Genomic DNA, 27206 nt, shown 5'->3' with positions numbered 1-27206 from the left:
CACAGTTTGAGAACCACTACTTTAACCTTTATATTGCTGAAAGAGCTATAAGAGTCACACAATATCAAAAGCCAAATGGGCTACCATAAAGTTCAGTGCAATATATAGACTAGATTAGATCTTTTATTTGGTTCCTGAAGATGTGTTTTTATTAATCATGGGGAGGGGTCCACGTGGACTAAGTGGATAGGTCCATATCTTGACATTCAAATTGGGATTGTCTGATGTGGTACAATGGTGGATGAAACATGTTAATATATGCTTCTATGAGTGGTGGCAGTTCAGCTACAACACCTATGCAAGGAAATTTGCAACAGTAGTCTGCCATCATTGTAATCCTCCATTTTCCCTGGTATCTTCTTTCCATCTCTTTAATGTCTTGGTGGAATCGTTCACCTTGTTCCTCACTCACAGCTCCCAAATTTTCAGGAAAGTAGTCAAGGTGGGACTGGAGGAAATGCACTTTCAAACTCATCAGGCAACCTAAAGCTTGAAATGCTTTCAGCATTCTTCTGATGATCTTTTTGTAGTGAGGATCTTTGTTATTGCCTAAAAATTTCTGTACGACTTCTTTAAATGCAATCCACCCTTCTTTTTGAGGATCCATCATGGTATTGACAAACTCTTCATCAACTATAAGCCTTCTAATGTCTGGTCCGATGAACACACCTTCCTTCAATTTTGCCTCCAACAGGCATGGAAACTTGGTGACCAAGTATTTGAAGCATTCTCCATCTCTTGGAAGTAATTTTACGAATTGCTTCATCAATCCCAATTTTATGTGGAGAGGTGGTAGAAGAACTTTATGGAAAGGTACCAAAGTTTCTTGGAGGACATTTTTTTCCACCGACTGTTAGCACCCTCGGCTGCCAACTCTTCTTGGTCCAGTGATTTTGTTGGTCTCGACTGTCCCATAGACACAGAAAACAAGGGTATTTGGTATACCCAGCTTGTTGCCCAATCAGCATGCACAAGACCTTCAAGTCCCCACACACTTGCCAACCATGGTCTTCATATTTAAGTTTATGAAGAACCAATTCCAAGTTCTTGTAGGTTTCCTTCAAGTGTACGGAATGACCTACAGGCATGGAAGCGTGAAAACCATTGTGGAGTAAAACTGCTTTGAGACTTCTTTTAGAAGAATCTATAAAAAGACGCCATTGCTCTGAATCATATTGGATTTAAAATTGACCCATCAGACCTTCAATATTGATGCAATAAACCAATTTGTCTTCCTGGGCGAAGTAAGGAACTAACTCCTTTTCATGATGTCTGAACCATGAAGATGACACTCCTGGCAACAATAAATTCCTGCTTTTCAGCCTTGATCCAAGTAACTCAGCGGCATCTTTGGGAAGATTCAAGTCTCTTACCAAATCATTCATCTCCTCCTGAGAAAACAATTTTGGTCTTGTATTATCTTCAAAGTCAGAACTTGATTCATCATCTGGTTCAGGTATGACTTCACCTTCATCGGAGCTAGGTATCTCTTCCAAGGTAGCAGGAGGCTTGGGTACTGGTATATCTGTGCCACGGGGGATGGGACGAATTGCTGAGTGAAGATTGGGGTATGAAATGGAATGCTTCCATTTGGAATTAAACCCTTTCACATCGCATGAACAAAAGGAACAGTCATCACTATAGTTCTTTTGTCTCATCATACCATAGGAATCCCATAATGGAAAGATTTATTCTTACTCTTGAACCAGTTTCGGAGGTCCTCAACACACCGTTTGCACACTTTATGAAGTGCCCAAACTTTATCTTGATCTCCAATTTTTAGTGTGAACAGCCTAGAACCAAGAACCTGATGATTTGTGCACAAGTGTGGCATGCAGGAGAAAGCAGCTCTGTGTCTGTTCCCAAGACGTCACAGTGCTGGCCACACCCCCTGCATGACCAGAGATGCTGTTATCTGCCCTATGTTTTCCTCCCACTGGATTCTTCAGGAAAGATTAACCCCTTCTACCATTAGAAGCACAGACTTAAAACTTGCTTAGCTTATGTATGTATTGCTGACCATCAGATTTACAGTGCTATATTTTTTTACATAACTCAGACAAACCCTTTTAGGGTTTTTTTGGCATTTTATATCTTAAATGCACTTATGTGAATTAATTAATAGTAATTTGGACTTTAAATTTGGTTTAAAAACCCATAACATAAAAATACCAAAATTAAAAAATTGATAAATTTAAAGACAATTTTGCATGTTGTGGCGTCTGGGAGTTTTTTCAATATTTTATTTGTTTTCAGCACACCAAAATACATGGAAATTAGATGAAAATAATCAAACAGCTTTTTAGTCGCAGACCTCTGTTATGAGAACAGAACTTATTGAAGTAGATAACATATAATCTGATTTTCTGTCTCTTACAGAGAGGGGGGAGGAGGAGACAGACAGACAGCGGGTACAGACAGAGGACTGTCCATGGTTCTGGAACAGCCATGGGCTCTTCTCTAGAATTGTTCAGTTATGATCAACTCCAGCCAGCTTAGCTCGCTGTCAAGGAAGATGGAAACTAGTCTAACATACAGCCGGGTTTGCTGCCTAAACTTAAGATGACGTCCCATCCTTACCGTACAAGACTGATTTATAGAGCCTCCCCGAAATCTAACACGCCTGGGAGAGCCCGGGTGCCCAATTCCTGTTCCTGTAGAATGGAGCTAATCGCATCTAACCCAAAGCCCCTTTGGGGACGAGCTCAGGCACTTAGTATGGAAAAGGAGATGAATCACATTATCCTTCTTAGTAGTTTTGAGTCCGACGAAAGGTTTTTGGGCTAGGCTGGGCTGGGCAGGACGGGGCTGGGCAGTCTTTCTGAAAAGATGATGTAACAAAAGAAGGCCCCGCCTCTCCTTCTCGGCCCATGTGCGCTCTCGCCGCCTCTCTTCCCGCCCACCGGCTGCCTTGGGCGCAGACGTTTCCCCGCCCTTCTGGTCATTCGAAACAGGCTGAGCAGAGAGGTAGATGGGAGTGGAGTCTCCCGCCGCCCCCAAGTCGCTATGGGAAGCCGGCCGCTTCTCCTGCTGAGCGCAGTCCTCCTCCTGTCTCTTTCGGCTCCTACCGCCGAGGAGCTGCACGGCTGGCCCCGGACCCCGGTGCTGCCAGCGTTCCCTGGTGCCCGGGGACTGCCCTTTGCTAAGCCCCGCCAGCCCCCTTCCCTTCCCGCCCTGCCCTTTCCCGAGTCGTCCCTTGCCCATCCCCTGCCCGGCAATGGGGCAGCGGGGCTGCTAGATGGGCAGCTCTTCCGGCGATGGGCAAGGCGCGCCCTTCTCAGCTCTCGGCCTCCATGGCTTCGTAACGGCCTCCGACCGCGCCGAAAGCATCTTTCCCGCACCCAGCGCCGGCCATGGGGCTTCCGCCGCCACCGCCTTCCGCAAGGCCACCCGAGGAGCCGCGTTGGTCTCCAGCCTTCTCCTGGTGAGTCACCGTGTCAGGGATGCAGGCGAGAGAAAGGAAGAGCCGAGCGCCTCGGGAGCTTCCCTATTGCGGTGGAGGGGTAGGTGGCTTGTGGGGACAGGGAGAGGGGGAGGGAAGGAACCGGGGAGCGAGTCCCTCCGCAATGCTGTTGCTCGGGGAGCTGCGCCCTGAGCCATCCAACCATCTTTGACTCCAGCGGTCCGTGCTCCGAAAATGAAACGCGCCGGCTCTCCCGGGTATGGAGAAGCAGCCGCCTTTGCTTTGGAAGCCTTGAGCCTTACGTCCGGACCTGGGGCGACTCAGGTCACAACCTGCCTATGATGGGAGGCGTTTTTTGGCGGTTAGCCTCAAGTGGCCTTCAAACAAGGGAGCAATCGTTATCCAAGGGGAAGGCTGGCGTGGGGAAGCCTCACAACCGCTGCTCATCCCACATGTTCAGAAACTAGGGAAAGGCAGTGGGTTGGCCCTGGGCTGGGCTTCCTTCCAAAGTTCGTGTGTGAAGATACCTCCAGGGTCTCATTTCTTCCATCTGCCAAAGGAGTCCTGCCACCAGACTGGTGGGGAGAGATGTTTCAATTTGCCAAGTCATGGACCAGTGGCACTGCAGCAGGGAAACCTATGAATCACCCCTTTCCCAACCGGGGAACTGCTCACCTCCTCCCTCAGGCTGGAAGGGGGGTGGGCTGTTATTTACCTAGGATAGACAGTGTCTCCTTTTTCTGGCAGACAGGGAGAAGTTTCCATAGGCTGCCTTTACACCTTTACGGAAAACATCCCCATTCCTGGGCTGGAAAGAGATGGCTAATGCAAGAACTGGAATAGAGGAAGATTGTCATAGAAGAGTTCTGAACTCTTGGGTGTCAAATATGGGAACCCCCCAAGCATCTTTGACCCAAACTGCAGTCCCAAACCAGAGATTAGTTAGTGCTTTCCACATATCATGATTATAACAATGGCTTTGCAAATGCTCTCTTCTGGTGTGTCTCAGGGCATGCATCCAGAGAGAAAAAGAGTGAAGAGCTGAGGTTATGAAATGAATGGTTCTGCTACAGCCACAGTTGCTTTGTTCAGGAGACAGGGGCTGGACAAATGTGTTGTTGTTCAGTTTTTGGCCTATTATAGGCGTGAGGGATTAAGGGACTGAGCTGCGGTTATTTAATTCCTCTTTAGTTCCAGTGTTGCTTTTCATTGAAAATGAATTACTAGCAGGGTTCTAGATCATGCCCTCAAATACTTGATAAGCAAATCATTAAGAATTTGAATGGATTCTTGCTGCACCAATATGCTGCTTTCTTGATTTTATTTATTACATTTATATTTGCAGTCTTGAAGGGAGGCAAAAGTGTAATTTGCCTGTTCCCCAGTTCATTCTTGAGTAATCCTCTGAATTGGCTGTAGCAAGACATTCATGGCTGTAAGGATTTGCTGTAAGGCTGTGAGGAATATTAAGTGGAGGTCCATACCAGTACAAAAGTGCCATATAGAAGCCACACAGATATTACCTGCAGTTTTCTATCCACCATCTTTTAAGAGGCTGTGCGGGTGTGCAAATGATCTTGTTCAGATCTCTCAGTAGACTCCTGATGCAAGATACTATGTTGCCTTCAGTTTCTCATCTTCCATTTCATATAACATTGATTAATTTAAATGAAGTGTTTGGAAAAGTGTTACAAAATATTGTTGAAGTCTTACTTAGCCCTTTTTTATCAGCATTGATACTGTTGCAACATCTGGCACATAGGAATTGCTTTTTTTTTATTTACCAGGATCCTAGAGGTCGTTTAGAACCTGAGCATTTTGTTGTCTGCCAGGTCTAGGAATGTTTTCCCAGTACTGGTCTAAAATGCCAAACGTATTTCAAACATAACACAAAGCCGTAATGTGTTCTTTAGGAAGAGAAGGATAGTTTAGCAAATTCATTTATTATTTTTTGCAAACCACAGTTTGCTTTCTTGATAGGATTCTTATATAACACTTGAGGCTGGAGGGAGACAATTTTTGAATGGCGGGCAGAAAAACCCCTTCAAAATATGGAAAAGCCTGGGCAGATTTAAGTAGAGAGATAAAATTTAATTGATCTTAGTATGCATAGTTTCATCTTTCTGTCATATTCAAATCACAATTTGGTAGCAAATCCAGAGGGGGATCTGAAACCATAGTCAAGGGTTTAGAAGGCGTGATGTGTGCTGGACCTGAGGTTTTGCATTTGGAAGCTGAAAAAAAAATGGGCAAACCAGATTATAGATTAAGAAAGTGTTTTCAGTCCTGGTCCATGCCTGCACAAGGATTGTCCAGAGTTAATAATGACATAATGGGAGAAAAGAGTAGGATGCCTTTGGCTCATTTCTCGTATCTCTGAACAATGGTAAAATGATCGTCATTAGTGTGATAATGACATGTTTCTCCTCTTCTTTGTTGTCACAAGTGGGAATTTTTTCTACTGGACAGGAGATTCACAGAGGTTGGTACAGTTGCATAGCTATTGGATGCGAACTGTACTGTTGCTATGGTTGCTGTACATTCAGCATTTTTCAAGGACAACACGAAGTTTGTTTTTCATTTTGGAGGCTTGTGAATTTGATTCCTTTATAAAAGCTGAATTTGGCTAGAACTGGGGTTTGGTGCAGTGTTAATCTTTTGATATTATTTTTATATCCAAGGGTGCTTCAGCAACATCAATTCTTTGCTTCTTCAAGGAGCGATTATGCTTTAAGAATAATGATTTTTTTTTAAATGCTAAACTCAGTTAAAGGGAGTCCACCTTCTTTTGTAGACAAGATTGATGTGGGTTCCAGCAGGACCACTTCCAGGAAGGCCCCTCGTTTGGCCTAATTTTGACCAGGTTAGATTATTAAATTCTCAGGTTTAGGTTTAGGATTCACTTGCTGCCTTTTATAAATAAGAATTCTTTATATGCTAATACATCCTTCCCCAGGCTTTACTCTCTGTAGTCAGAATTACACTTGTATTTTCTGTTATGTCTTGCAGGTGTTTTTATAATACAAATAATATTCATTTAGTGACCATAATTAGAACTGGCCACTTGGTTGTTAAGTGGAGTGCTCACTAAATGAAATCATAACTGTTCCTATGATCTTACTTCAACATTCCTTTGCTGTACAGGTTTTAGGGTTGTAAATGTGAGGATTGGTCATAGCTGTTTTTTCATCACTGTTATAATTCTCAACAGTCACAAAGTTTGGCAATTCCTAAATAACTCATGATAGAAACAAAGTCCCTACTGAAAAAGAACCAGCTACAGCCCGGTCAGACTCAGGCTTGACACCTATCCATATTTCACTGCTTCTTTCAATCTGTATATGTATCAAATTAGAAGGAGAGCTTTCTAATGCCTGTATCACTTGAAACAGTTCCATTTTACAGAATATAGAATTGGAAGGGACTTTATAGATCATCTAGTCTAACCCTCTGCCCAAGCAGGAGACCCTACAACAATGATGGTGAACCTTTTTGTCATCGTGTGCCAAAAGCCCAAGCCTGCGCATCCGCACTCATAATGCAATGCGTGTGACACCCCCGTATGTGCAACCCGCCCTTGTGCATGCATCTTCCATCCACCATGCATGTGGACATCTCCCACATGCATCTCGCTCCCCGCGCATATGCAACAGAAACCCAAAAATCAGCTGGCTGGCGGGAGGCGCGTATGCACACGTATGGTCGAGCTGAGCTTGGGCGACCGCCTGCATGCCCACAGACAAGACTCTGTGTGCCACAGGTTCACCATCACGGCCCTACACCATTTCTGACAATTGGCTGTCCAGTCTCTTCTTGAAAGCCTGCAGTGATAAAGCACCCACAACTTCTGAAGGCAAGCTGTTCCATTTGTTGATTGTTCTGATTGTTAGAAAATCTCTCATGAATGAAGGCAAAAATAAGGAATATCTCTCCTTATTTCTAGCTTGAATCTCCCCTTGATCAGTTTCCATCCATTGTTCATTATCTAGCCTTCGGGTCTTGGAAAATAGGTTGCACCCCTCCTCTCTGTGACAGCCCCTCAAATATTGGGACACTGCTATGATGTCACCCCTGGTCCTTGTCTTCACTAGACTAGCCATGCCCAGTTCCTGTAATCGTTCTTCATATGTTGTAGTCTCCAGTACCCCAATCATCTCGGTTGCTCTTCTCTGCACTTTTTCTAGAGTTCCAACATCTTTTTTCTAGTATGGTGACCAAAAGTAGATGCAGTACTCTAGATGTGGCCTTACTCAGGCTTGATAGAGTGGTATTAGTTCCTCACTTGATCTTAATTGAATCCCTCTGTTAATGCAATTTAGGATTTCATTAGCTTTTTTGGCTGCTGCTGCACACCACTGGCTCATGTTTAATTGATTGTCCACTAGGATTCCAAGATCCCTTTCACATTTAGTGCCATTAAGCCAAGTCTCACCTAATCTGTAAATGTACTTTTGGTACATATGTATGATTATATGTACAGTTGATAGAAATGTGTCAATAGAACATTCTACTTAGACTTTGAAGATAAAACTTCTAATCAGATATAATGGAAAAGCAACTGATTATTAGCCTGAAAAATGTAACTTCCATCCTATTTATAATAACTAGAATGTACAGCCTAGAAATCTGATTTGCAAGCATCTCCATGAATGAGCAGGAAGGAGAGGGCCATGATGTCTGCTATTTCTCTACTTCAGGTTCATTTTTTATACAGTTTGAATGACACAGCCATTTCACATTATATCGTAACAAGGCAACCCCATGGGAGTAAATAAATTACAAAACTAAGTTTTAAGAAAAAACAGTACCATAATTTCTGTTGCTATTATACATTCATATGCACACATAATATTAAACAGCATAAACCACCTATTTTCAGAATAGAAGGTATATTTCTCCCTTCCCAGTAAGTGGATGAACCCGTTAAGAGTGTGTTAAATATTCGAAGAGATACCTGGTATTCAGTATAATCAACTGGTCCCTCTGAATTGAAATGCCCTGCAAGTATTGCTGCATCTGTCTTTAAACACAAGAATGTTAAACTAAACTATCACTTCTGAATATAATAGACCATATATGATTTTTCTACTAATACAAGGCTAATAATTTCATTCAGATTTGAACTTCTCAGCCTGTCATTGAATTAATCTGCTGCCCCAGTAATAAAGGGTGCAGCTGTCATTAATTCACATTCCTATGCATTGATTGTTGACCTAGTTATTGGTTAGCAACTCATCTACCCAACTAGTTTCCCCCTCTCTTTTGTCTTTAATGTCTTTACCTTCCTGATTTAATAACTTGCCACTGATACATTACTTTTTTTGTTAACAGTGGCTTATTTTGAGCTATTTCAAGTGCTTTCTTAGAAATAAATCTGAGCATCGAAAAGGAAAGGAGTATTCAGTCCTTTGAGTGATACTTAAGCAGTCCAACTAGTATTAGCAAATATTAACCTGTCTGAAAACTTAAGCAGCATTAATAGGTGTTCACTGATTTTAAAGTTTATTTTTCAAGATAATTTCAAGTGTCAAAAACTTTAAATGTTAAGAAATTAGCAGTTGGAAAATATTTGCATGTTACTCACTAACCCCTGAAAGTAATATAAAAAATATTCTATTAAATTAAGTTATTACCCATTGCATGTTTATTTTGTATGTGCTGGCTCATTCTTTTTATATGGTCAATGATGGCATGGTTGTTGTTTTTTTAGGAATCTTGTTACCTTGTGATCTAGTCAATCATGGTTCTTGTTCTTATAGTGAGTATTTGATTTGGACTGGCTTGGTTCATGCTTTACACTTAACTCAAATTATGATTTATTTTAACCAGATTCATTCTATGAAAGAAACTTAATTTTACATTCCACCAACAAATGTAATGTGAAGTTATGATTTGTTGGTTAAAAATCCTAGCGTTATATGCCTGACTCATGATAAACTGATTTGCCCAACAGATATTTGTCAAAGCAGTTTTTGGCTTTGCATAGTGTGCAAATACTGTCATTGTATGCTAAGCCATTGTTTTAATTATGCTTTGATGAACATGCCAGAATCTTACAGATACACTGCTTTGTTTTTCCTCTGTCTTAACTAGTTGTTTGCCTTGAGTTGCTATAGATTGATTAGAAAGCAGGGTACAGGGTAAACCAGGAATACACCAGAAAATGATGGCTATTCATACATCATGCTCATCCTTACTTACAATAAATAAGCCAACAACCAATCATAATGTGTTCATATTTATATATCATGCTTTCATTACAAGCAAACTTAACACAATGCAGTGTCCTCATTTAGCAATTGCCTCAGACAATGATCATTTATAGTTGCAGTAGTAATGAAACAGTAACTTTGAGACCAATCCTCCCACTTAGGACCTTTGTAGGTCTGCAAAGCAAAGGAAAGCTGAAATAAGATCCTAAGCACAGTTGTGGTTTGATTTAGCAACTGCTTTGCTTAATGACTGAATTGAGGATACCAGCTGTAGTTGCTAAATGATGTGTGTGTAAGTGTCTATAAATCCAGTAGGTTTTTGTTGTTGTTCTTCCTATACCCAGTAAGCAGTCATTCATTTTGTATTGATTGATCAATATTGATTGTTATCATCCCCAACCTTAAGATTCTTGATAAAACCAATACAATTATTGTATGCATATGATGTGTGCTCCTGCAAGATAAGAAAAGAAAGAAGAGAAGTTCCCTACAGGTTGAGGGAAATGCATCGTTTGCAATTTTGAACATATATATTTCTGGCATACCAGCCAGTGGAAATATCTCACTGGGAATAGAAGAAATGGACCGAGGAGGTAATAGAAGCACCCACGAGAAGGTTATGACCAAACATCTGCTCTCTTACAAAGTTTGTAGCTGAGCCAGAGTTTTTGAGTGGACCTGGTATTTGGGATTAGAAAGGATTCTATTAAGCAGCAGATTAGTTGACAACAACATGCTAACAGATCTTACTGTTGCAAAAACAAGGGGCAGTTGGAACTGGCCCTTTCTCTATAGCAGTGTTTTTCAAGCACTGTGCCGTGGCACACTAGTGTGCCGTGACATAGTGTAAGGTGTGCCGGGAGAATTACTTTATATATAGTCAATATAGGCACAGAGTTAAATTTTTTAACATTTTCTAATGGTGGTGTGCCTCGTGATTTTTTTCATGAAAAAAGTGTGCCTTTGCACAAAAAGGTTGAAAAACACTGCTCTATAGGATGAGAAAGAGCATTTGAATTCTGATCAAGTCAGTTTGAAAATAAGGCAGAGCTGCCTGGGAGCTAGATTAAACAATTTTTCATGTCAATCATTGTCTTCTATTGCAATTGCTTTCTCAAAAAGACAAATAGGTGAGTTGGGGACTTAAAAAGAGAAATAAACTGGTCATCCACTTTACATCAAACTTTCTTGTTTTTACTGAAGTGTACTCTTCTGTTGTCAATAGTGGGTGGTAGCTTTGTAAAGGCGTCAAGCGGAGATGAGCTATCTGGGCTGCAAGTTATGTTCTGAATCTCCTCTAAGACTGCCCATTTTGAAGCTACTCCTACCAAAGGATTTTTTAGTATTGCTAATGGAATGTATGCAATATAGCTCTATGACAAGTTTTTTTGATAAGTCTGTGACAGCCGGTTGTTATGTACAAGTGTTTCAATAAATGTAACTCAAATGTTGACATAGAACTTTTACAGACCTTCCTATATCATCCTGCTTTGTGAGAAAGGTTGGGGGTTCTGTTCATCTGAAATTTATGTTTAATTATGTACGCATATATCTGAAAACTAGTAAATCTGTAAACTATTATGTGTTTTATAAATGTGAATATATGTGTCAGATTTCACCACTGAAATTCAGTCTGAAAACCACATTTTAATTCATTTTACCATCGTTTGCTGAGATCAAAGGAAAGGCAAAAAGACTTCCAAGAATCCAGGAAATAAGTGTTCATAAGAGGGCAAATAGCTTCTGTGAAACCAGATTTGAGTATGTACAGTATTTGGATTATACTTACTCAGTAAGTCAGTAAAGCTGATACCATTTACTGTAATTTGCCTTGCAAGATGTATTTGACTTGCATTTGTGTATGTGTTTCAGGGATTTATGTTCCTGGGCACTGTGGATGCTCAGTCTGAGGTGTCATCTGAACAGAACACCATCAGTACATACACCCATCATGATCGTGCCACCAACACACATCTGACTTGCCACAAGTGTCCTGCAGGAACGTACGTATCTAAGCACTGCACCATGACAACCTTAAGAGAATGCAGCTCTTGTGCTAATGGAACCTTTACAAAGCACGAAAATGGTATAGAAGAATGCCATTCATGTAGAAAGCCCTGTGAGCAGTCAATGATTGAGAAGACACCTTGCACTGCTTGGACTGACCGTGAATGCTCCTGCCCACCTGGTAAATTTTTACATGGAGACACTTGTATCCCTTATAAAGTATGCCCCATTGGATGGGGCTTAAGGAAAAAAGGAACTGAAACTGAAGACATCAGGTGCAAACCATGCCCTCGTGGCACTTTCTCTGCTGTGCCTTCTAGTGTGCTGAAATGCAAATCCTTTACTAACTGTTCAAACTAAACATGGTGGTGATAAAACCAGGGACAAAAATGACAGACAACATCTGTGGATTTCAGTCAATTTCCCAGAATGTAGCTGGGCTTTTGTCAAGTCCAGGAGAAGATGAAAAGCACTACAAAGTTTCTTCTGCTACTTTTCTTACCAAAGGTAGGTGTAAAGCATTGGGAAGCATTCTCTGCTGGAACATGGGAAATAATGTCATGAATATGAAACTTTATTTTGAAGTAATAAGCTGGTAATGCTTCAGTGTGGAGTTCCCTTCCCTTCTCTAAAAGATGCCTGTTGGGCTTCTACTTTACATTATTTTAGATCCCTTTTTTACAGCTCTTCAATAGTTAGCCTGATTCAGCTTCAGCATAATTCCTCTGGCAAGTACAGCACATTATGACAGCAATTATTTGACAAGCATGTGGCTAATGGGGAGATGGAAGGATCAACTATACTGGAGGGAGGGAGGGAGAGAGAGACAGAGAGAGACAGACACACAGACGTAAAGAAGTTTTAAGTTGCATCACTTTATCAACCTGCTACAGAATTGTATTTCTTAAACTTGATAGATGTTATGTAGTTATGTATAAGAATGCATGGTCAGATACCAAGTGAGTTCTTCTTTTTCCAACAATTAAACTGATTAATTTGTATAGTGTTTTAGCAATATCAATAGCACTCAGACTTATATACAACTTCACAGTGCTTCCCAGCCCTCTGTAAGTTTTGTCCTTTTGCTTGATTGTTTAAAATACTGTATGTAATAAATAGTAACACTTGCATCCTAGCCCACAACTTTTATTAAATCTTTCATTGTTAGTATTTTGATTTCATTTGAAACTATAGTATTAAACTTGGCTTAAAATCAGCATCTATTGAAAAAATGTTTTGTCATGAATTGAGGATTTGCAGCCTAAGAACTATGCTCAGCAACTATGTTTTGCAAGATCTGCATGCACTCTTTGTGGCTATTTCATAGCATGATCTATATGGGGTAAACAACATGATGCCTTCCAGATGCTTGGGATTTCATCAGCTATCAGCATTTTTTCTTACTAATGGGATTGTGGGATGTTGAGTCCCCACCAAATAGGGAGGACACTTCATTGTAAACTCTTGAGCCAGTTACTTCTTTCTAAATTAAGTGCTCTTAGAGGTCAGAACTGTATTAATAACTCCTAGCAGACTTCCTCAACAAGGGCTTTCCAGACAGGCTGGATTTCAGCTCTTGAAGTTCCCAGCCTTTTAGATCATGTTGACTTCAAAACATAATTGTACCAGTACCAGCCATGGAAAGACTGGCTGATAGGGTTTACACTTGCTGATTCATTTTTAATATTCTATGTGTTTTTCAGGTGTGAATGCTTCCTCTTCCAACTTCACCGCCACTCCTCCCCCAAGCACATATGCTGACATGATGGAGCCAACAGACATTTACAATGAAACCTCCAAGAATGAGACTGTGACAGCTTTGAACTATTCTAAATCTATAAATCACCAGCAGCCGTATTACCACAAACACACCCCTTCCAATCTTAACTTACAGCCAGCACTGGAGATGAGTGGCAATGTGAAATCCAGCATTCCATATAAACCCCCTAAAAGAGGGCCCCCGAGACAGGCTATGCATAAGCATTTTGATATCAATGAGCATTTGCCATGGATGATTGTCCTGCTACTGCTGCTTGTGCTTGTGGTTATTGTTGTTTGCAGTGTCCGCAAAAGTTCACGAACTCTAAAAAAAGGACCAACGCAAGATCCCAGTGCAATTGTGGAAAAGTCTGTTTTGAAGAAATCTTCTACCCCAACCCAACATCGGGAGAAATGGATCTACTATTGCAATGGGCATGGTGAGTAGTTATAGTTCTATAAACAGAAATACATTCACAGATAAAATAGGCCTCCATTGCAGTTCAAAACACTCAAATCTCATAGCTTCTTAAAAATAACTTTATTCTGACATAAAAGCTTCTTATATGTCAGGAATCACGGGCCTTCTTTTTCATATTTATTTATTTATTACATTATATGCTGCCCATCTCAAAGCAACTCTGAGCACCTTACAAAATAGTGATATAAACTAACATGGAATGTATTCTTTATCATTTTTTCTTTTTTCTTTCTTTCCTTCCAGGGCATCTTTTATGCTACTCGTAGCACATGTTTATTTAAACTATCTGTTTTCACAGTTGTTTTTAACAATAAAATCATTTCAAGTCAGTGGAGACATGATGTCACAAGGCCTTCCTCCTCCTTTTTTAAGAAATTTAAATATATTTAGGAAAGTGTATTTCACAAAGATACTTCTGTTGTATAGTCAACCTTCACACAGTGGACTTGTGTTTATGGTCTATCTAGACTCCGTATACTCTGAGGTTCACATGCAAGTGACCCCAAGATCTATACTTCGCTGTATAAGGTTTGAACAATAGTAGGGGTTAATTTTCAATTAGTCAAATGCTTATTGTTCATAAGTCTCATACCTTTGAGGTAGAACATTTGCTCTCCTGTTTAGGGAAATGGGGGCTGTATGAAGTGAGAAAATCAGTCCTCAGATATCCTCAAGAGTCTGCCACTTTAAAGTGCTTTTAATATAGCCTTCCTGGCATTTATTTCTAGGTATCTCAATCCTGCCTGTGAGCTTTTGGCTCAGGCTGTGTTTACCAGAGGTTGTGTTTGGCATCAGAGCCTTGGTAGATCACAGGGAGCAACTTGCTTCTTTCCCCTGCCCTAGCGTGTAGCTTCGGGATCTGTAGTGACCACACTCTTGATATTGATTGTGTAAATGTGCATAGTTTAATAATGTGTAGTCATTATTCTGTCACTTTATTTTAATAAGTTTTGATAGTATTTTGATCTACGAGAATGGAAAGAAAACACAATCAGGTTCTCACTTTGCACTTGGGAAATTGTTGTTGATGAGGAGGTGTGAAGAAAAGGAGAAACCTGTTTTTCTTCCTGAGCTGAGAGGAAACAGCAGAAGAAAGAAATTCTTTAGTATAATTAGTTTCTGTCCATGACAGGCAGGATTTCGTGATGATTATCCCAGACAAGGAGCTTCAGTGAAAGAAAACAGATACATGTAAACGTTAGGAATATGGATTATTTGTGTGTCTGAAGATTCATTCTATTTCTTTCACATTCAATTATCAGGAAAAAAGAAAGAAAAGAAACTGTTCCTGTGTACATACCCTTTTCATGACCAATTCTCAGAGACTAGTCGGTGCAGTTTTCTTGACAAGGTTTTTCAAAAGTGGTTTGCCACTGTCTCCTCCTGAGGGCTAAGAGAAAGTGACTGGCCCAAGGTCACCTAGCTAGCTTTATGCCTAAGGAAAAAAGACTAGAACCCCTTGTCTCTTCCAGTTTTTAGCCTGATGCCTTAACCACTACACTAAAATGCTGACCTTAAACACAAAACATATAAACAGTAAAACTTATAATCTAGCTTTCCTTTTGGCTTAAAGAGGAAGGTTAAAACCATCCTAGATACTATTTTAGTGACTACTTCTACGGGTTGCATTTAGGCAATATCAGCTGAAAATAATCTTTCAACTGCAAACTATGTTTATAAAATATGTGAAGTTTTCTAACATTCTGTAAGTAAAGGAGAAAGAGCAAAAATCAGCAGCCTTAACCAATATGAGCATTTTTCTTTGGAGTCAGTTCAGGGTGGCACAAATTGAAAAAAAAAATATCCACAACCTTTTAAAAGGTTGATTTCTCACTTTCTTTATACTTTCTTTATATATGCACCCTGGTTCGTTGCAAGAACATCTAAAATTGGTTTACAATTTTACTCCTGAATTGCTAAGGAACAAAATCCAAAGTCTTGGAATATCCAGCACTGTCTTTTGCATTCTGGTTTACATCTGGAATATGTGACAACATAGCAAACTTACTTGACTGAAATTAAGTAAGCTAAAGAACTTAGCAAGAAAGAGCGGATAAAGCTCTGGGCTTTAATGCATTAGAATTTCTTGATGGGGCCAAAAGTAAATATCATCTCCTCAGAATTCTAGAATTGGAATTATTGTGAAGACCAGGAACAAAACTAAACTAAACTTTAAGGTCATCTGAGAGAAATTGATGCAATCTGTACTTCATAAGGCTTTGTACGAGAGAGCGATTGATGGATGGAAAAGATATGCTGTCCATGCTGCAAGAGGCTGCTGAGAAGGGCTTAGGCACAACTTCACAAAAGTATGGTCCAATGCAAAGGGGAGTTTGGAAGGGTTGAGCTAGTAGCTACCACAACATTTAGGAAAACCACATGGCCAGCCAAAATTTGTGGATCCTTAGTATACATAGGGTGGGGACACGTTGACTCAGTGTCGAAGATCAGAAAGGTCGGCAGTTTGGCGGTTCGAATCCCTAGCTCCATGTAACAGAGTAAACTCCCGTTACTTGTCCCAGCTTCTGCCAACATAGCAGTTCGAAAGTATGTAAAAATGCAAGTAGAAAATTGGAACCACCTTTGGCAGGAAGGTAACAGTGTTCCATGCACCTTCAGCATTTAGTCATGCTGGCCACATCACCACAGAGATTTGAAATGGAGATGAGCACCACCCCCTAGGAATGACTAGCAATATGTGCGAGGGGAACCTTTACCTTTTAGTATACATAGAATATTGTTTTAGGAATGATTGGAAAATCCATTTTAGTTTGATCCTGCATCATCAGTGCTCCATGGAAATGTAATAAAACCTTGCACATTGACTATTATATCATAAGAAGGCAGGCATATCATAGGAGGACAGGTAAAAAAACACACCCCGCACTGTCATCCTGCTTAATCTTAGCAACAGGTTCATGGCAGTTTTATGTAACTCATCTTGGATCAGAGAAATAAAAGAATTATCTGTTCAGAACACTAAGTTTCTTTGTGCTTCCTATTGAATTCCAAGTACAGCTCTACTTCAGAAAATGCCCTTCTTTTTCTCCAAAGAACTTAGTTCTTTCTGATAGTTTGGTTGCAATTCTAAATGAATGGCAGTGTACTGGTTTAATTTTGGGTAATTTCACTAATGGATGAAATAAGCCTGCTTGATTTAAATCTGCACTTTAGCTGGGTAAGTTTCATTGAAAACTAAAGAGATAAAAAAAGCCCATTGAATAAGGTAGTCTGACAGCTTTTTAGATAGATATTGGCTGATAGGTAAGCTCCCTGTTGGGAGAGCGAGTACGTTCAGAGAAGCGTTGTGAGAGTGTTGTTGGAGAACACACAAACCAGCATACAGAGACACTGGTTTAAGTAGGCTTTTGCTTTCGTGGAAAATAGAGGTATCAGAGTCCATCAAAACAGTCCAAGTCATACACGGATAAGACAGTCAGTCATAAATGTCTTTCAGTTAACGCAGTGGGTTAGGGATAACATAGTCCAGTATCATATAATCAGTCTTGTACTCAAAGTTTGCTAACAGTTGCAAAACTTACAATAGCTCACGGCACTTTCTAACAGCCAGCTTCCAACACACTCAGATTAGATCAGCCCAGCATCTAGCGAAACAGAGAGCTAACAGTCATTCTGTCTCCCTCTTATGGCCAATTGAGGACAACAGCAACCAATCACATTTTGCAGTATGATTTAAAGAAACAGGTATAACATTGCTATATGATTTATATATTGCCAACCCAACCATTAGATTATATTCCTAACATTGGCTACCAAATCTAGGCTAGGATGGTCCAAATAATTGCTGGATGACAATAAAGATTTTTCTGACTCTTTTCACTGCCATGCAGTGATTATTTGGATATCTGTAACCCAGATAAATTTTCCCTAAGGTTGATTCACAACAGTGATCTTCAACTGAGTGTAGGGGTTAATTGATTTTATTTTGTTTTATGTTTGTCTTTGAGTCAGTGTAGATTCTTGGCAACTGCCTGTATGAGTCTCTGCAGTTTTTCTGGAAAGATTTCAGACGTTGTTTGCCATTGCTTCTTTTCTAGGGCTGAGAGATAGTGACTGGGCCAAGGTCACCCAGGTAGATTTGAGTATAAAGTGGGGCTAAATCTCACAGTTAATCTTTTCAAGATCTGCATCCTAATCACTACAATAAACTGGCTCTTTAATAGGGAAATGAAAAATGGATAGCTTGTTTATTTTCATAGAAATTGCATGATATGATTTCAAAAATTAAAAGTTTATTTTTTTATCATCTTGTCTGGAATTGAGGGTTTACTCAATTCAGTCTTAGAGTCTTATGGACATAAAGTATTTCATATTCCTTTCTACTAATGAAACAAAAAGAGGTATAAATAGTACCATTGCCAGTACCAAAGTCCACGTGGAAGTAACATCTAATGCAGTGGTGGGTTCCGGATCCAATTACAACCAGTAACTGGCGTCTTCCACATGAACGCACACAGCGACTTACCTTCCAGCGATGCCTCCACAAGCCTCCACGACGCCAGCTGCTTGCCGGAGCGTCGCGCAGGCGCTGTACGTAACATGTGCATGCACAGAAGCACCAAAGGCTTTAAAGACAGGTAAGGAGCACAGGCAGGTGGGCCCTCCGGAGCACCGTACCGGAATGGTACCCGGTGCTCCGGGCAGGCTCCGGTATGCTCATACCAGGGCGTACCGCCTGTAACCCATGACTGATGTAATGCTATTTTTAATCATTTCTCCCCAGCTTCTTAAAATCTTCAGACAGCTTGTGATCTAAAGCAAAATTTGGGCCAGAGAACAACACAATGCTATAGAGTAGACTGAGAAGAGAAGTAAAGAAAAAGAAATCCCCAAAGAAGGAAATGGCAAACCATTTCCATATTGCTGCCAAGGAAACTATATTTACATGTCCTTCAAATAATTAAGTTTTGAGTTCAACTTGGGTGAGATTTGACTTTATGTTGAGAAGAAATCTGTTCCACTGAGGCCATTCAGTTAGTGGAAACACTTTGCTTGGGTATTGTTAATATTCATTGCTTCCACCATTGTTTTCTTATTTGATATCATAAGCAGTTTCTTGTTGGCACAAGGAAGCATTGCTGGTTGCTTTACATGATAAAACATAATAACGAAGCAGATCATTTTAATCTGCTTTTGATTAAGGGAGATAATATGCAAAATCCATGAAATTTGTTCAGCGCAAGTCATATTAAACCTCTTGAAACCAGAATGCTGAAAATTTGACTTTTACGTTGTTATAATTTTTTTAAAAAAATCTGCATGAATTTTGAAGATTGGTTGCTGAACCACAGTGCCATTTTTAACTTTAATACAATTTTATTACAACATTTTAATCTCAACTTTCAATGTTGTATGATGTGAAATTAGGTTGGGCTAAGGGATCATTGATAGAGATTTTTTTGTCTAACTATTTAGGAATTTGAATATCTTCGTCTTACTCCATATTGTTCCATTGGCTTTTATTGACTTATTGTTACGATTCTAGGATGGAACAAAATTGTTTTGCTTTTAGATCTCCTTGACTTGTTGAGAGTTTAGTTTTTTGCATACTAGCGTTACCAGACAATTATCCAAAGAACTCAAAACGCTTTCTTGAAAATACTCTGGAATCTTTAAGTAACATAGAATTCATCTGATAGAATATTGGGCAATTTGTTACATCACTTTTAACTTGCATGAAATAAGCTGTTTTTATGTGCACAGGCATTTTTTCCCCCAAAAATCTATTCTTTGATATAGTTTAAGTCTCTCAATTTTTAAATTTTATTGTATTTTATATTTGCTCTTTTCCAGGTATTAGAATAAATTAATTATGTAAATGTATTAATAAAATTTATTTATTTACAAATAAATGAAAACATCTTTTTTCTCAACTTTTTAATGAATATATATATGTAACCTTCAAAATCATGACAGTTGAGTGAGGATTTCCAGAGAAGTGAAACCATAATTGAAATTGCTTTGGAAAAAGCAAGTCCCACGTTCCATTTTTAAAAATTGCCTTTGAAAATTATCATCTGTATTCATTGTAGCAAGACTGCCAATAAGGTCGCCAACATTGCATGCATTTTTAGATGAATAACTATATTGAAGGAGGGAGAAAAGTGTCAGTGAATCTTCTAATTCAGAACAGTGTTAGTTTGTAATTTGCAAAATTTTCTTCGCACAAGCATCCCTACTGTAAGGTAAAGAGAATTTTTTGATAAGCTCGTATTCAATATTCTTGCACCTTACCTGAAATTCTTCTCTTAAACAGGCATTGATATTCTGAAATTGGTAGCCGCCCAACTTGGAAGCCAGTGGAAAGATATCTATCAATTCCTGTCCAATGCCAGCGAGCGGGAGGTGGCAGCTTTTGCCAATGGATATTCTGCAGACCATGAAAGGGCTTATGCCGCTTTACAGCACTGGACTATCAGGGGCTCTGAAGCTAGCCTTGCCCAGCTGATCAGTGCTCTCCGCCAGCACAGACGCACAGATGTGGTGGAGAAGATCAGGGGTTTGATGGAAGACGCAACACAGGTAAAATCTACATTACAAGCTATGTGCATTCAATGCTAATCTAGAGGTGGGGGTACAGAATAGCCTTTTGTAGCACAATTGTGGTTCCTCTGCTGGTGTGATCCTCTCTCTTATTAAAGAATAAATGGGGGTGGGCAGCAACACAGATATTTGCTGGCAATGTTTGTTTTTCTTGAAATCAAGCAATTGTTTTCTCCAAACATCTTAGTACTGACTCCAGGTCACTCAAAAGTGCAGGGAATCTGAAGAAGTGGAAAGGCAACACTGTAGGGTATTTTTTAAGGCAGCAAAGCTTCCTTCTCCCAGTTTTCCAACTTTTGTATCAGTTCATCATGCTATATTCAGTATGTGAAATGGGTAGACCTGAAATAATTCCAGCAGACATTGGTGGAACCTTAATGCACTTGAGCAGCAGGTTAAATGTTCTGGAAATCACTGGCAAGTCAAGGGTTAAGTTGGGCTTCCTCATGTTTAGTGCTCTTCCCCAGATTATGAAGGGACGCTTATAGCACATCTTACTTATCTTTCTGCAATTCAGGAGGAGAGTAAGACATTGCCTAACCTGATACCTTCAACAAGTGCTTTCCAACATTGCATTGATTTATTACCTTTTTTGCTGATACATAGTGAGCTTTTTATGTTTTTAAACTCACTCTATTCAAGAGTTCCTGTTTACTGAAAGGAGTTAACTAATATGGAAATGTTCGATCATTTGTCCAAATGACAAAGGCATCTTTTTCAATACCGTGGCAGAGTTTTAATTTCTCTTCCGCTTTCCTTTTTCTTCCTCTTTTCTCTGTATCAAAACAATTTGATGCTTTGCTTTATCATTGTATGTTATCTGAAATTTGTTTTAGAAGAGCTTGAAAGTGAAGGATTTTCAGCTGTAACCTTATCACCATCTGCACACCAAGAATGGTTTCTAGTTCCTTGCTTTAAATAATGAATGGCTTTGCCTCACCATGTTATGCCCTATAAACATATTTCTAGGCTCATGCAAATCATGCAAAATACTGTGGACTCTGTACATTAGAAGTAGCTGAAGTGCCTGCTCTGGTGGAGAGGCTAGGTTTAATTGAGGACTACAGTAGGTCCTATCACAAGCATTGGAGTCATAAAATAACCACCACTGATAATTATACTACCAGTAATAGTAATGATTATATCATATTATATACCCATGTAGACATTGGCGCTCTCCAGAATGTAACAGCTTATAATCACAACTTGTACATTAAGATTCTCCCATTTCATTACCAAAACGTTGCAAATTCCTAATTGTTTTACTTACCATAAATGACGTACTATCAATATACCAGCAATGTGAACTTTGCAGAAGTCAGAGGACTAAAATAAGACAAGTGCTCAACCTCCCATGTAAAAACCCTTGTAACGAGCAAAAGCAGGAAAAAATTCTGCAAAATAAGAGCGGGTAAATGTATGCAATTACATTCATTGCAGAATTCAAGTGAAAGGAGAATGCAAGATATGACAGAGATACAAAATTAACTTTTTAGTGATAATATAGAGGGAGCAGTGTTCCCTCTAATTTTTTTTCAGTGTGAGTGGAAAAGTATAGTGTTTGAGCGGTACATTTTCATGCCTGAGCACCTGATTTTTTTCACAGATGTCACCCAAGACAACAACGAAATCAGTGTTATTTGAAACTCAAAGTTATGTTTATTCAAGGTACCTGCTTATTTAAAAGTGTTATATAATATCAGTATCACTTATAATACTGCAAGTCTGCATATAAAATACTTTTATAGTGTTTATGGTAATGTACAGTTATTCACTGAAAGTCTGTCTCATCTTACAGTTTCCCACATCTGTCTTTCTTTAACAACCATTCCAAGTACACTTTGTCGTGCTGGTCGCCGGGGCTTTACGCAATAGGTTCCAAATAGTGCAGCATGATAGAGGTCTTCAAACTTGGCAACTTGAAGACTTGTGGACTTCAACTCCCAGAATTCTCCAGCCAGCTGAGTTAGATGCATGCCTACTCGACCGTAAATCTGAGGGAATCTAGCTTAAATGCCTAGGTAACTAGAAACGGATAACAGGACTGTGCAGAGCACATGATTCCCCAGCCACAGTTCCATAGGGGATGCTCTCAAGCAGTCGATGGAGCCAAAGAGGCAAAAAATGAATGGGACTAGAGTAGGTGATACCATTTGCTTCCCCAGGAGGGTGTGGGTGAGACAAAGCTAGCCTCCTCCTCCTCTCCTCCCTGGCTTCCCAGGTCAAGTGGTTCCATCCAGGTGGCAGACAGGAAACCACTTCCAAAGTGGAGCTGAAACCGGGCAATCCGAGCATTTTCTCCGGCAGTTTAAAAGGTCGGGGGAGCATAGTTGTTGATTATTATTATTATTATTATTTCCCCCCCAATCAACAACGTGAGTAGTTTCTCCCCCCCTTTCTCAAATGGCATTGGCTGTTTGCCGCAGGCAGAGCTTGCAGGGGAAATGAACCATTGTGCCCGGGGAGGAGGAAACGGATTAAGCCCACTTTTATTTCTTCTCCGAAAAGGGAATGGATTATTAATCAGTTAGAGGGCTTTAAAAAATAGAGTGAAACATAGGACACATATCAAGGATTATATGTAATGGGGGTGGGATGGGGTGTAATCCTCCATGTCTCTCCCCCCCTTTCTATGCATTGATGCATTGATGCATTGATCCACTACTGTCCATGTTCTTTCTCCCCCCCCCATTCACCCAGGAGAAGGCTGGGAGTGGGTGTTTTCGCGGGGAGGTAAGTCAAGCAGCAGTTTTTGATTTCGGAGATGGATGGGGAAGGGAAGTCAGGCATTTGCCAAATGTTACGCAGTGATATTAGAAGTCACTGGAAACTGCTGCACGGTGTTTTCCTGTCAAGTGCGTGGCTGTGCAGCCGCGCAGCTTAGAGGGAACATTGAGAGGGAGCACTTCTTTTCCTCCATAAAGAAATAATAGTGACCATGGATGTGATATTTTGATAAGAATCTATCCCACTTTGCACTAATGGGTCTGTATTGGTGAGAATACCCCAGCAAACACCCCTGCGTTGCTGGAGAATCATGGCTAACATTTCAATTCTCATAGTTTGATAGTGTTTAAAAACGAATGAGCGTTAAGCTCTTTTACAGTAGCAATGGATTATGAGAGTCATTGTCTGAGTCCTTAGCAGTTGAAAGCCAGCTGCTTTTCATCACTGAACTCTCATATTTGCTTTCAGTAGCTGTATAGTCAGCATGTATAAGTGACTGGTTTCAATGTTACTGAGCTTCTGAAAATTCATGCTGCACAAAGGCAATAATGAAGGAAAGCATGTGGCTGTCTGATATCTTGCAGAGTTACAGAAAGTTATTCCCTTCTTGGCAAGAAATAAGCTATCCAAGATTAAAACAATTCACTTTCATCTGTAAAAAAACATTCTTAATCAGGACAGTGTACAAATATTTCAAATATTTCAAATACTAATACTAAAATTGTAACATGAACAACAATTTTGGTGAAAGCACAAACCTTTGCATAGAACGAATGAAAGTAACAGTACCAAAAAAGTTATCAGAATGCTCAGCCAATGCAACTGTCCAAAAGAGGCAAATTAATCACATTCTTAAAAGCTGAAAAGATGGATCGTTCACTATTTGGCACTGAAATACAGATAGGCTATGTGGTCCTGACAAAATATTCATTATACCCCATCATGTGTTATTGGGCTATTATTCATATTATAACCATTTTTGAGCACTAGCCTAATGTGTAGAGAAACACCTCCTTTGGTCAAAATATTGATATCCAAATTCTGCAAACTAATAGGGAATCATATAATCTTATACTGAATATTTATTCATGTTAATGGAAACATTCAATATTCTACATTCATTGTGTTATCTATGATTATCATAATAAGTTTTTGTTTTTGTTTGATTTACACACTCAGCAATATGTCCTTTCAACTGAATTTTTTAAAAAAATGCTCAGAGCAGAAACAAATAAAATAGCAGAAATAAAAAAGAGAAATTCAAGATAATAGATTGAGCACAATTTCTTGGCTTAAAATAGAACTTTATTGAAAGGAGATATTAATCAAAACACAACTCACTGTTGAAATCATGGTTGAGTCAATTATGGCTTGTGTTCTTCCTGTTGAATTACTATAGTTCAGTAGTATATCTCTGCCACCACCCCTGCAGCTGTCAAACACCAGAACTAGAAGACACTTGAATGTCACCATGGTTGCAAAAAATTGTCTCATATTTGCTCAAATTTATGAAGAGCCCAAGACCTGACAAAGAAACTTTCAGAAAAGCAGTTCTTATTGAGTAATTTTGTAATCTCATAGTTTATTTTCAGACCAAAATGAGGAACTGGACTACCCAGAAGCCCATTAAAGATCCACATAAATCAAATGCAATCTTAATTATATCCATATAATTATGTAATAGGCAATAATTGGTCTGAAAACAATATTGTTCCTTTAAAAAAGAGACATTAAAAATTAATGAGCAAGCTTTCTCTACTGCATTGCTTAGAAATTCTACTTCCCTGGCTATCCAGGAAGAATGAAATCATGTTTTAAACTTGTCCCCCTGAGGAATATTGTTCAATAATAGTCCAGTAGTTTCTGATTAATCTTCAGAACAGAACAGAGGACAGAAGTTCATCAATTCTTACATTGCCATTAGATTGGGGTGGGAGTGAATAAGAGCATATAGTATACACCCCCAATCCAAACTACTTGTCAAGGACTCCTATAGGTTGTTAAAATAAAAGTCAAAAATGTCAATGGAAAATTTGGAAGTAATAAGAACAATCTAAGATTGATTGATTCATGGAAATTGGGAGCAACCTTTGATGTGACTGGGGGCTACTGAAGTTTTTTTTGTGTGCAAAGAACAAGTTTATTAAAGTTAAAGACTAAAATAAGGAGTCTAATATGATGCATGTTATCCAGTGATACTTCTTCCAATAATATGTGCAAAAAAAGGCTGACAAAATTCTGACAAATGCAATTTTTGTCTGAATGGTAAAATGAAATAACATTTCTTGTACATGAAAAGAAGATTTTATAACTTAATCTTCCTTAATCTCCTTTGCAGTTGATTTGAGGTCTGTGATAAAAATGATTGGTCAGATGATAACAATGATCATTCTCAAGTGTTTGTCAGGGCACCAGCATTGCCTGATTTGTGTCCTCAGATAATAGTGTTTGTTTTTGGTTATGCTTAGCACCTACAGCAGGCATTTCAGTGTTTCACAATACAACAATGGTTCCCCATAGTCTTCTGATGCCTACATAGCCTCTTGCTAGGTTAAACAACTGTGGAATAATGAAAAAGGAAGTGACTCACAAATATTATGATCAGGATTTGCTGAAACTGCAGCTGGGTCTTGAGGTGTAACCATAGTGAATCAAAACATTTATCTGTGAGTCGGCTCTGTATTATGTACTTCCATTGGAGCTGTTCGTACGATATGTGCCTTATCCTGAAAATGAATTCTTAATGAATCTTCCAGTAAACCTAGTTATATTAGTTAATATTTGTTCATGGATATATTGGAATGCATGCCTATTGCTCTCAGTGCAGTGATGTCATTAAATCTCCCCATTTATATTTCCTGAAAAGAAATGAGTACTAAATATAGTCAGTTTTGATTGGATTATGCTCTTAATTCCAGTTTTTGTTCATATTCTATCACAACATTCTGGAATACTGTGTAGCATACTTTCTATTGTGTAGAAAGAAGTTTGGACAACATACTGCTTGCTTAACAGAATAGTGTAAGAAGCCAAAGGAAATATAAATTATTTTATGGCATAGCAAAATTTCATTGTATAAGTACTAAAGGATTGGATGGGCCCTTTAACTACGCTTCTTTTGAGAGTTGTTTTCATTTATTGGTTAGAAAATTGTACAGTTTTTACAGAACTACACTTTCCAGCAAATCTAATTGGGTATTAAGCTAGAAAATAGAGGAATTAGGTCACTAATCTATACAGTACTGTAAACCTCTTTAAAGTCTTACCAAACTTTTTTTTCCCTATCATAATAATTTTGGTAGAATACAGACAGTTCTGTCTATAATTTCATTGTCTTCTAGTTCCTAATGAAAAGTCATCCTTGGTTGGAACCTGCTCCATCCACTCATTGTCTAAGTAAAGATGTTCAGAATTTATTGAAAATATTTCTTACCAATATTCTCAAGGATAAGTGACATGCATTGCATATTGTCCTCATCATGCAAATGCTTTTGAAAACAATTATAAGGTGTGACCAACAGCTGTGTCTTTTGAAGTTCTTAAACCCTTTATGATCACAGCAGATAGATAGATAGATAGATAGATAGATAGGTAGATAGATAGATAGATAGATAGATAGATAGAATTTGTCCTAACAATGTGAGTTCCAGGTGTAGTTATAAAGAAACAGACATTGTGATCTCCGGAACTTTAAAATATATTGCTCCCTAAGCTTTCGTTAGCCACTGCTAACATCATCAGAGTGTTAAAGCCATTAAAGAGATACCTGCCTTTATACAATGTTAATCAATTTGGCCATTGCTCCTGTCATAGGCCCATCCACCCGCCTCCCACCTGTAATTTGCTTTGTTGTTTTTTACATCAGGCATGTTAATCGACGCTCCTATTCCTTCCTCCCTTATCGAACACAGCTTGGGCTGTTCCTCCCCAGGAAATAACACTGAACTGTCTGATGTTGATTTAACAGCATTCTCTGTGGGAGGAAGCCCACAGAGCTTCAAATGTACCCCTACTGCAATGTAGGTTGAAGCAGAATTAGTCTTCTAAAAACTTT

The 27206-nt window shown here is 39.2% G+C and overlaps 1 protein-coding gene across 1 annotated transcript in view; it reads left to right on the top strand.

The window, feature by feature from the left end:
• The first annotated feature begins 2965 nt into the window (after positions 1–2965).
• TNFRSF21 (TNF receptor superfamily member 21) overlaps positions 2966–27206 on the top strand; it is a 42568-nt gene continuing 18327 nt past the window's right edge. The window contains 5 exon segments of the mRNA XM_032212651.1: positions 2966–3424; positions 11488–11977; positions 11980–12129; positions 13326–13820; positions 20139–20404. Coding sequence (XP_032068542.1) covers positions 3239–3424; positions 11488–11977; positions 11980–12129; positions 13326–13820; positions 20139–20404 — 1587 coding nt within the window. The 5' untranslated portion in view covers positions 2966–3238.

This window comes from Thamnophis elegans, chromosome 3 (assembly GCF_009769535.1).
Source record: "Thamnophis elegans isolate rThaEle1 chromosome 3, rThaEle1.pri, whole genome shotgun sequence".
Classification (NCBI taxonomy): domain Eukaryota; kingdom Metazoa; phylum Chordata; class Lepidosauria; order Squamata; family Colubridae; genus Thamnophis; species Thamnophis elegans.
Note: the sequence above shows the minus strand (reverse complement) of the source record. Positions and strands in the feature narration are given on the sequence as shown.